This window comes from Nyctereutes procyonoides, unplaced genomic scaffold (genome assembly GCF_905146905.1).
Source record: "Nyctereutes procyonoides isolate TBG_1078 unplaced genomic scaffold, NYPRO_anot_genome, whole genome shotgun sequence".
NCBI classification, from domain to species: domain Eukaryota; kingdom Metazoa; phylum Chordata; class Mammalia; order Carnivora; family Canidae; genus Nyctereutes; species Nyctereutes procyonoides.
Genome location: NW_026575036.1, coordinates 20687388 through 20699638, shown reverse-complemented (window position 1 = coordinate 20699638; position 12251 = coordinate 20687388). Strand labels below are relative to the sequence as shown.

The 12251-nt window shown below is 34.9% G+C and overlaps 1 protein-coding gene across 12 annotated transcripts in view; it reads right to left on the bottom strand.

Annotated features, from left to right (window-relative positions):
* PPHLN1 (periphilin 1) overlaps positions 1-12251 on the bottom strand; it is a 142967-nt gene that overhangs the window by 46365 nt on the left and 84351 nt on the right. For all 12 annotated transcript variants that reach the window (XM_055318945.1, XM_055318936.1, XM_055318943.1 and 9 more), the window contains one exon: positions 11855-11971. In XM_055318945.1, the coding sequence (XP_055174920.1) occupies positions 11855-11971 (117 nt within the window). The remainder of the gene's footprint in view (positions 1-11854; positions 11972-12251) is intronic.

Sequence of the window (12251 nt, the reverse complement as noted above, 5' to 3'; positions counted from 1 at the left end):
TTGGTTTGCTATCCCTCCTGAAAGTACCGTTTCATGATAGGTTCATAATTAATGGTGGATGGCTCTGGCGGAGAGGGGGAGTGGAGGAGCTGGAAAGGGGGGTGAAACCTCAGAGTCTTTGTTTAAGCACAAGGCATTATGGCTGGAGGTTGAGGACTCAGGAGTGAGAGAGGGAGGTGGTGGGAAGAGTAGGGCCACTGGAGGAGGTGGACGAGGTAGAGAAGGAGAAAACAAAGCTGATGTCTTGGGTTCAGTAGAGGGATTCTTATCTTGGCCTTGGATGGGCCTCAAGGCTATTCTACATAGATGTCAAACCCTCACAGGACCTATATAGCCTGGCTTCCCCAATGGCCAATCCTCTCCCAGTCATCCAAATTCACGCTCCCCTCTCTAGGGTACCACGGACATTGTTGTCTCATAATTACCAGTAATTTAGTCTCTTGTTGATCTTTAAATCTCTTGTTGAGATTTTACATCCTGTTGTCTTTAGGGGGCTAAGCAACTGCAATTTGTGGTTTTTTTCCTCAAGAGAAAGAGAGTCACCCATGCTGGTAGAGGAAAGTGAAATGGAACTATATTGGGCTTGAGGAAAGGAAAGGGAAAAGAAAATGAAAGACAAGGAAACGCAGAGAAAAGCCAAGAAGAAAAGCAAAAAAGGCCTTGTGGTTAACAGCCTAAAATGACCTTGATGTAAGCATGCCAGGCTATTCCAAGGCTCCTATGTTCCTTACTGGAATGAAATTCAGGAACCCCTTTCCTGTACCATGCTTGGAAGGTCAGTCTCCTCACATGGGGCACCACTTCCCCACAGTGCATTCTGATGACAGGTGAAATGATTACTGGGAGTCCAATACTTTGGAACAAAGATAAGCCCAAAGGGGCTGCATCGCCAGGTACCACCAAGAAGTGCAGGCACCAAGGTGAAGCCCCGAGTCAGGGTTGACTCTCAGTTTAATTACCTTAGAATGTAAAGTATGCAAAAGCAAGGAAGGAAAAACAACTCAAGAAAGTAATCACGAGAGGGACAGCACCGAACTGTGACTATCGGCACGGGTCTCAGAGAAGCATTAACTAGGGAGCTGCAGGGGATGGGAAAATTGACCTCTGCAGGCCGGGCTATCTTATCCAACATCACTGCTGTTTTCAGCATGTACTGTTTTTAGCACGGACTGATTGTAGGAACAACTGACTTTTGCCATATACACACAGCTGTTGCCATTTATGTGTGTTCCTGTTCTTATGGTTTCTTTTACCTGCTGAGGTCTTGTTCTCTCACACTTTCACACCCTTCCTACACTACATCAATAGGCAGATAATTTAAAGAGAAAATCAACAAGGAAACAATGGCTTTGAATTGCACATCGGACAAGATAGATTTAACAGATATATCCAGGACATTCCATCCTAAAAGAGCAGAATACACATTCTTTTCAAGTGCACTTGGAACATTCTCCAGAATAGATCATGTACTAGGCCACAAAAGAAGCCCCAAGAAACTCAAAAAGATGAAGTCATATCATGCATCTATTTTGACTATACTATAAAACTCGGGATCCCTGGGTGGCTCAGCGGTTTGGCGCCTGCCTTCGGCCCAGGGCCTAATCCTGGAGACCAGGGATCGAGTCCCACATCGGGCTCCTGCATGGAGCCTGCTTCTCCCTCTGCCTGTCTCTCTGCCTCTCTGTGTCTCTCATGAATAAATAAAATATTTAAATAAATAAATAAATAAATAAATAAATAAATAAATGCACCTATTTAAAAAAAAATACTATAAAACTCGAAGTCAACCACAAGAAAAGAATCTGGAAAGAACAAAAATACATAAATGTTAAATACGATGCTACTAAACAATGAATGAGTCAAGCTAGAAATAAAATTAGAAATAAAATAGTACACAGAGACAAATGAAAATGAAAACACAGGTGCCTGGGTGGCTCAGCGGTTGACCATCTGCCTTCGGCTCAGGGCCTACTCCTGGGATACCAGGATTGAGTCCTGAATCGGGCTCCCTGCATGGAGCCTGCTTCTCCCCTCTGTTTGTGTCTCTGTCTCTCTCTGTGTGTCTCTCATGAAAAAATAAATAAGATCTTTAAAAAAGAAGAAAGAAAAGAAAGAAAAGAAAAAGGAAGGAAGGAAGAGAAAGAGAAAGAGAAAGAAGAAAAGAAAATGAAAACACATTGATTGGTTCAAAAGCTTTGGGATGCAGAAAAAGTGGTCCTAAGAGAAAAGTAACAATACAGGCCTACTTAATGAACCAAGAGGAATCTCAAAAAACAACTTAACCTTACACCTAAAGAAGCTAGAAAAAGAACAACAAACAAAACCTAAAACCAGCAGAAGGAAAGAAATAATATTCAAGCAGAAATTAACGATATAGAAACTTAACAATAGGGGCAGCCCCGGTGGCGCAGCGGTTTAACGCCGCCTGCAGCCCAGGGCATGATCCTGGAGTCCCGGGATTGAGTCCCATGTCGGGCTCTCTGCATGGAGCCTGCTTCTCCCTCTGCCAGAAACTTAACAATAGAACAATGAAACCAGGAGCTGTTTCCTTGAAAAAAAATTTTTTTAAAAAATCAATGAAACTGATAAACCTCTAGCCAGACTTCTCAAGAAAAGGACCCAGATAAATTAAAATCACAAATGAGAGAAAAGAAGTAACAACCAACACAGAAATACAAAAGATTAAGAGAATATTGTGAAAAAAAGTATAGCCACCAAATTAGACAACCTAGAAATGGATAAATTCCAAGAAACATACTACCTACCATACCTACCATAACTGAAACAATAAGAAATAAAAATTTGAACAGACCAATTTCCAGCAAAGAAATAGGATCTGTAAACAAAAAAAAACTTCCAACAAACAGAAGTCCAGGACCAGATGACTTCACAGGTGAATTCTACCAAAAATTTAAAGAAGAGTTACCAGTTCTTCTCAAACTAATCCAGAAAATTACAAGAGGAAGGAAAATTTCCAAATTCATTCTATGAAGCCAGCATTTCCCTGATACAAGAATCAGATAAAGACATCACAATAAAAGAAAACTACTCAGAGCTTTTCCTCTAAGGTCAGGAATGAGATAAGGATGACCACTCTCACCACTTTTATTCAACATAAAGTCCTAGCCACAGAAATCAGATGACAAAAAGAAATAAAAGGCATCCAAATTGGTAAGGGAGAAGAAAAATTCCAACTATCTGCAAGTGACATAATACTATATATAGAAAACCTGAAAAACTTCAAAACACTGCTAGAATTAATAAATGAATTCAGTAAAGTCAGAGGATGCAAAATCAATGTACAGAAATCTGTTATATCCCCACATACCAATATGAAGCAGTAGAAAGAGAAATTAAGAAAAGGATCCCATTTTCAATTGCACAAAAACAGTACGATACTTAGGAATAAACCTAACCTAACAGGTGAAAGACATATACTTGGAAAACCATAAAACACTGAAGAAACTGAGGAGGACACAAAGAAACGGGAAGACATTCCATGCTAATGGACTGAAGAACAAATATTGTTAAAATGTCTACTATTCAAAGCAATCTACAGATTTAATGCAATCCCTATCAAAATACCAAGAGCATTTTTCACAGGACCAGACAATCATAAAATTTGTATGGAACCACAAAAAACCATAACCAAAGCAACCTTGAAAAAGATAATCTTGTTTTCTAGATAATTTAAGAGACTATTGCATTTAAAAGAATTGTCAGTTTATGTTTTGGGACACACAAATGTATGAAGATGTAATTTTGTGACATTAAAATCTAAAAGGGATGGAGATGGAGCTGTAGAAGAGTGGAGTTTTTGTGTATTATTGAACTTAACCTGATATAAATATAAATTAGTATTATAACTTTAGAATGTAAATGTAACCTCATGGTAGGCACAAAGGTAATAGGTGTAGAATATGTATAAAAGGAAATCAAAGAGGAATTTAAACATTTCACTACCAAAAATTAGAAAATCAGTTAAACAAAAGAATATAAGAATGCAGGAAATGAGGGACAAAAAAAAGATATAGGGCACATAAAAAACAAATAGACCTATGACAGAAGTCCCTTCTCAGCAATTACTTAAATGTTAATGGATTAAGCCCTCTAATCAAAGGACAGAGATTGGCAGAATGGATAAAACACATGATCCAACTATATAATGTCTACAAGAGACTTATTTCAGACTCAAAGACACAAGCATGTTGAAAGTAAGAGGATGGAAAGATATTCCATGCAAATAATAACTAAAAAGTAGGTGTGGCTATACTAGTATCAGATAAAACAGACTTTAAATCGAAAAAGGTTATAAGAGACATGGGTATTATATATTAATAAAAGGATCAATACAGCAAGACATACAACAATTACAAATCTCAATACATCTAATGACACAACATCAAAATATATGAAGCAAAAACTGTCAGAATAGGAAGGAGAAATAACAATTACACAGTACTAGTTGGGGACTTCAATATCCTTGTCACAATAATGGATAGAAAAATCAGATAAAAGTTAAATAAGGAAACAGAAGACTTAAACAAGACAATATACAAAGTAATTCTAACAGACATACAATGAACACTGTATCCAATAACAACGGAATACATCTTCAAGTGCCCGAGACATTTTCCAATAGACCATCTCTGTTAGGCCATATATTAAGTGTCAATAGATTTAAAAAGTAAAACTGGAAAATTCAAAAATTGCGGAATTAAACAACATACTTTTAAACAACTAACAGGTCAAATAAGAAATCACATGGAAAGTAGAAAATACTTGAGACAAATGAAAATGAAAACACAATATACAAAAACTTAGGAGAAGCAGCAAAGCAGTGCTAAAAGGGAAATTAGGGGATCCTTGGGTGGCTCAGCAGTTTACTGCCTGCCTTCGGCCCAGGGCGTGATCCTGGAGTCCCAGGATCGAGTCCCACATCAGGCTCCCTTCCTGGAGCCTGCTTCTCCTCCCTCTGCCTGTGTCTCTGCCTCTCTCTCTTTCTGTCTCTCATGAATGAATGAATAAATAAATTAAGGGAAATTAATGGCTGTAAGCACTTATATTAAAAAACAAGTACAAACTCAAATCAACAACCAAGCTTTACAACTTAAGAAACTAGAAAAATCAGAACAAACTAAACCCAAGACTAGCAGAAGGAAAGAAATACAGATTAGAGCAGACATAAATGAAATAAAAAAGAAAAAATCAAAAATCAAATTGCATTCTTCAAAAAGATCAGCAAGATTGACAAACCCTTAGCTAGACAGACTAAGAAAAAAAAGAAGACTCAAATTACTAAAATCAGAAATGAAAGTGGGAACATTACTACTAATTCTATGGAAATAAAAAGGATTATTAAGAGTACTATAAACAACTGCATGCTGAGAAACAGGATAACCTAGATAAAACGGAAAAATTCCGAGAAACACAAAACCTACCAAGACCAAATCAAGAAGAAATAGAAAATCTAAATAGACTTATAACTTGTAAGGAAATTGAATCAGTAATCAAAAATCTCCCAACAAAGAAAAACATAGACCTGACAGTTTCACTAGTAAGTTCTACCAAACACTTAAAGAACTAATACCAAGCCTTTTAAAACTTCTAAAAAGGGCAGCCCGGGTGGCTCAGCGGTTTAGCGCTGCCTTCAGCCCAGGGTGTGATCCTGGAGACCCGGGATTGAGTCCCACGTCAGGCTCCCTGCCTGTCCCTGCCTCTCCCTATGTCTCTCATGCATTAAGTAAATAAAATCTTAAAAAATAAAAATAAAATAAAAATAAAAATAAAAAAACTTCTAAAAATCTGAAGAGGAAGAAACATTTCCTATTTCATTTCATTCATGGGGATGAATTCATTCATTTCATTTCATTTCATTTCACCCCATTTCATTCTATGGGGATGTTATTATCCTGATAATAATGTAATTATCCCAATAATCCTGATACCAAAGCCAGACACACTACAACAACAAAAGCTACAGTCCAATATCCCTTAGGAACATTGATGCAAAAAAATCTCAACAAAACACCAGCAAAAAGAATTCAGCAATATAATTAAAAAGATTACACATTATGACCAAGTGGGGTATATTCCTAAAATATCAAGGGACAGTTCAACATAGGTAAACTGATCAATGTAATAATCCACATCCACAGAATGAAGGGAAAAAAATCTACACGATCATCTCAATTCATACAGAAAAAGCACTTGACACAATTTAACACCTTTTCATGAAGAAACACTATAAACTAGGGATAGAAATAAATAATCTCAACATAATAAAAGCCATATATGAAAAACCCACAGCTAATGTCACACTCAAAACTGAAAAACTGATTTTTCTTTAAGATTAGGAACAAGGCTGGGACACCTGGGTGGCTAAGGGGTGATCCTGGCATCCAAGATCGAGTCCCACATCAGGCTCCTTGTGGGGAGCCTGCTTCTCCCTCTGCCTGTGTCTCTGCCTCTCTCTCATGAATAAATAAATAAAATCTTTAAAAAAAATTTTTTTTTAAGTAAGGAACAAGGCAAGGACACCTGCTTTCACTACTTCTATGCAAAAACAGTACCAGGAGTTTCAGAGCAATTAGGAAGGGGGGAGAGGAGGGATGAGGACAAGAGAAGAAGAAAAAGAAAGGTATACAAGTTGAAAGAAGTAAATTATCTGTTTGCAGACATGACCTTATATGTAGAAAACCCTAAAGATTACACACACACACACACACAGTAAGTGAATTCAGTGAAGTATCAAGATATAAACTCAACACACAAAAATTAATTGCATTTCTGTAGATGAACGCAATAATTTAAAAAGGAAATTACAAAAGAATTCCATTTACAACAGTATCAAAAAGAATAAAACTTAGGAATTAACCAAAATTTATGAGAAAAACTTATAACTACAAAAACACTGCTGAAATAAAACATAAATAAATGGAAAGACACCCCATGCTCACTCATTGAAAGACTTAATACTGTTAAAATGTCAATACTACCCAAAGTAAACTACATTTCTAAGTCAATCCCTACCAAAATTCCAATGTCATTTTTTGCAAAAATTAAAGAATTATATATATGCAAATCACAAATCTGATAAGGGATTAATATATAGAATACATAGAGAATCTCTAAAACTCAAAAACAATGAAGCAAAAAATGAGCAATAGACTTAAATACACATTTCTTCTAAGAAGATGTGAGAATGGCCATTAAGCAGAAGAAAAAATACTCAACATCGCCAGTAATTAGGGAAATGCAAATCAAAACTACACTGAGATGTCTACCACCTTGCACCCATTAGGGTAACTACTAGCAAAAACCCAGAGAACTACAAGTGATGGTGAGGATGTGGAGAAATTGGAACCCTTATGCATTGTTGGTGGGAATATAAAATGGTACAGTCACTGTGAAAGACAATATGGAAGTTCCTTCAAAAAATAGAAAACAGAATTACCGTATGATTCAGAAATTCCACTTCTGAATACATACTCAAAAGAATTGAAAGCAGGGTCTTGAAGATATTTGGATACCCACGTTCATAGCAGCATTGTTCACAATAGCTAAAATGTAGAAGCAATCCAAGTGTCTGTTGACAAATAAAAGGATAAGCAAAATGTGGTACAAACACACAATGGAATATTATTCAGCTTTAATAAGGAAAGATATTCTGTAAGATGCTAAAACATGGATGACCCTCAAGAACATTATACTAAATGAAAGAGCCAATCACAGAAGACATCTACTGTACAATTCCATTTATATGAGGTACTTAGAGTAGTCAAAATTTTAATGACAGAAAACATAATGGTAGTTGCCAGGGGCTGGGAGGATAAACTGATTAATTGCTTTGGGAAGTTATCATTTAATGGGTATAGGTTTCAGTTTTACAAGGTGAAGAGTTATGAGGATGAACGATGGGGATGGCTATACAATAATTCTAGTGTATTTAATGCCACTGAACTTAAAAATGGTTAATATGGTAAGTTTTATGTTAAACATATTTAAGATAGAAACCCCAGTATCAGTTTCTAACACAAGATGAATAACAATTAGGTTTGAATGATGTTAAGAAGTTGGATTACTTATACTACCAGTGTTCTGACTAAACGCCAAGATCAGAATCTGCCACTAGATTCCATTTTAAATGATTAATGCAAAAACCAATCAAACAAAAAACAGAAAACAAACAAAAAAACAACTGTTCAAGTTTAAAACACACTGAAAATAGGAATTTCAGGCTTCATCATAATTCCAGGGCTACCCACAAAAATATAAATTGACAAGGACAGAAAGCACCATCGGAGCAGATATGAGTTTTTGGAAAACAGCAAGAAGAGAAAAATAACTTGATATACTAAAAGGCCTTGTTAACAAATTTAGTTCAACTAATTAGATATATATCATTTAAGGTACTGTAGAGGAAAAACAAGACAAGTGCTTGAGATGCATTCAATGTATAACAAGACAAGTAAAAACAGTATTTTTAATGAGGGCAATAATAAGTTCATCCAGTGACAAAGTAGCATGAAATTTTCAAATAGGAAGGGGAAAAAAGCAGAATTAAAAAAGATCTTGAGTCTTATCCCCAACACTACTGATTTCACTGAATGAATATGGATTAGAAAGAAGGTCATGAAAGGTAGGTATTCTACACTGGAGAAAGAGTAAGCAGAGATAATTGAGGTAGAAAATGACACTTTATATGTAGAAACAACATAAATCATATTTCCACACTTCAGAAAATGTCAAAATTTTCTTCTATAAGAAGAAGCAACCTGTTCTACTGGGACAAGTACGGCCACCAAATAATCTGCTTTTCATTCTGATAGCCAAAAGCTAAATGGCCATTTGTTTGAGGACGGTAAATTATGTCTCTACAAAACTTGACTGCAAGCTCCCAGACAGCCTAGAATGGTGTCTCTAATGCAGTGTTTGCCACAAGTAGATACAGAGTATTTAGTGAACTTAAATAAACTATGAGAAAGCCAGTATGGTACTATTTTCTGAAAATATGTAACTTAAAATACTACTCCTAAAATATGCACTGTGAAAAATTTCATAGTCAAGTCTGTAAATTATGCAAATTTTATTATTTATCTTCCTTCACAGACCACTGATGAGCGTATTAACATATTACAATCTCTGAAAAGTGCTGCAATATCAAAATAATCTACTTCTTTTAAATCTAGCATTTCCCAAACACATACAGGCTAATAGAATTTTTTCCCCTCAGATCATTAAGACTCTCTAGAATTATTATTCTATCAAATACTTTGAGAAATTCTCTATTAGAACCCAAAAGGTAACAAGTATAAAAGTGAACAGCAAATTGAATTACAACATTCCTGAATATTTAAGCGTATCACTCACTAAATGCATCTTCAATTTCACTGAAATTTCTGCAAACTGCATCATCTCCCAACTGAATTGCTTAAAAATATAGTCACAGCAGGAAAAGATAAACAGGAAAACTAAATATTTAATCTCCCTCTAGTCATAAAAATGAATCTACACAATGTTTCTGAAATACATGGACCATTACTTAAATAATTAATATAAAGGGATGCATGCCTGCTGGCTCAGTTGGTAGAGCGTGCAGCTCTTGATCTCAGAGTTGTTAATAAGTTCAATACTCCACAACTACAGTTACACACACATACACACACAGTATTATGCCAATCTCTTTCCTAGCATCAAAGTCCTTTTTCCTTCCAGCTTATTCTGTCAAACAACATATGAGTTTACAGAAACACAGTCAAAATGTTATTGCTCAAATAGATCACTGAAATGAGTAACTACTTAGTAACCGCCTGAGAACAAATGTTACTATCTGAGCAAAATGTTAATAGAATGTGGTAGGATTAGGTTTTTAAATAAAAGAATAAGGGTATCATAAAAATTTCCCAAATGCTTTATTTACAGTATGAGAAAGTATTAATCTTACTTTAAAAACATTTTAGACAGTGCTATGAAACTGATACTGTTGCTCAACATTAAAGAGATCTCAATCCTATCCTCACTCACCTTGCCTTTGCTCCAACAAAAGATCCTGCCTGACATATCACCCTACTTAAAGGTTGTTAGCATTATTTACTTATTAATTCTAAATCCACCAAATTCTGTGCATATTTTAAGAGAAAAAATAAGGGGGTTAAAAAGAAAGTCTTTCTAGACCCAATGACACTGACTATTAAGAGTCCAGATCTATTCAAACAATAAAAATATTTAAAATCTGGGGAAGGCTGATAGTGAAGATATATATAATTTTTAATAGGTATAAAAAGTGATGGGGGGGCAGGATGAATATATCTTAAAAAAGCCTTGCTAATTGAAGAGTATTAAGCAAACAAGAAAGTGGTATTTTTGGAAGTTTTTATGTACTCTGAGAAAAATTATCAGTTCTCCAAAACAGTGATTTTGAACTATATAGACCTATTATTAATATGAAAATTACTATTCTAATTATTAAGAAAATAAACAAAATAACCCTATAAATCCCTTTATTGTTCATGCTTTTAAATAGTGCTGAAAAGGTGCCCAAAAGAGACAGTTAGATGATGTTGATATATTTACTCAAGAATATATATAAATACCTAAAATTATAGGTAAAATAACATGGAAACTTTGACCTATTTAAGAACAATTGATATCTAAATGATAGATCAGCATTTTAAAACAGGCTTTAAGTGTACATACTGATAGGGTCTGTAGTGGTTTATACTTTCCATGAGCAGTGTAACATTAGTTATTTTGCAAAGGATTTATGTAGGTAAAGATTTATGTAGGTATATATGTTTTTTATCAAATTATAATGCTTAATTCATTTTATCGAAAGGTCTTCTATAAAAGGTATCTTAAAATGTATTGAAAAGCCATAAATCTTCAAATCTACAAAATCCGTCATGGTACAGAGTTTTGTTTTGTTTTGTTTTTGGTACAGAGATTTTTTTTTTACATCATACCAAAATAATTCTTTTACAGCTATCTCCTGAATCTAAAAGCTTAATTTCGCCAATGAAGCATTTATATCTCCCTGGTGAGAGATGTTTTAGACTTTTTTTAAAAAAAGATTTTATTTATTTATTCATGAAAAACACAGAGAAGCAGAAACATAGGCAGAGGGAGAAGCAGGCTCCCTGAAGACAGGTGATGTGGGACTTGAATCCAGGACCCCAGGATCATGACCCGAGCCAAAGGCAGACACTCAACCACCGAGCTACCCAGGTGCCCAGAGATGTTTTAGATTATACAGAAAAGTTTGAGTTCATCTTCAAATGTTTAGTGCAAAAATTCATAGTGCAAAAGTTCATCTTCAAATGTTTAGTGCAAAAATTCATTCTATGGACCCTAAAATGCTCTCTCATCTTTTGGTACTCAAGACTCATCAAATGTCACAGGTAATAACCATGCATCATTTCATTTTTGGGGCAATTTATGATATAACTTGCATAGAATATAACATGCAATATAAATACAGCCCAAGATCCAAGGTGTAAATAGATTTTTATTCTGAATTCACTGGTTTATGACCAGCAGCTTAGCATGATTTCTAGAGATACTTTTAACAGTAAAGCCTGTAAAAGAAGGATAAGTGATACATTTTCCTTATACTCCATATTTATCCTATTTTCTCACTTCTAAACTACTGGAGAAATTCAGGTATAGTTCAATTACTGAACCTGAGTCATTCATATTCATACTATTACTCTGTATGGTAAATGATAATAATCCATGAGGCTATTTTCTCCATATATACTTTGAAGTACTAGAGCAAACTAAGTATTTCCCACCCATAACTTAAAATTGAGACAAAACTCTTCATGTGAAACATAAAGAGGAAATTATGCCTTACCTCATACTCAATGTCAGGTAAGTTACTCTCATCTGCTTTCTCTAGCTTTTCAGCGGCCCACTTGCTTGCAGCCTCGGCAAGTTCCTTTTCAGTTAGCCTACTGGGTTTGTCTAACATCTAATAAAAACAAAAGAATAGTTCTATTACAATTCTCAAAAGCACTTAAACTTCCAATACATCAAAAAGTGTATCCTACCTTAACTTAAAATCATGTAATTTCATAGAGATAACAAGTACATTCTTTATTTGCTTTTTAAAAAATATTCAACATAGAGTTTCTTTAAGTAGCAATTCCTTTTGGACATACAGATTAGATCTGACTCCTAATTTCATTTATATAAAACTTCAAAAATTCATCTTAAGGAACCAAAGACACTGACAATTAACTAATATATTA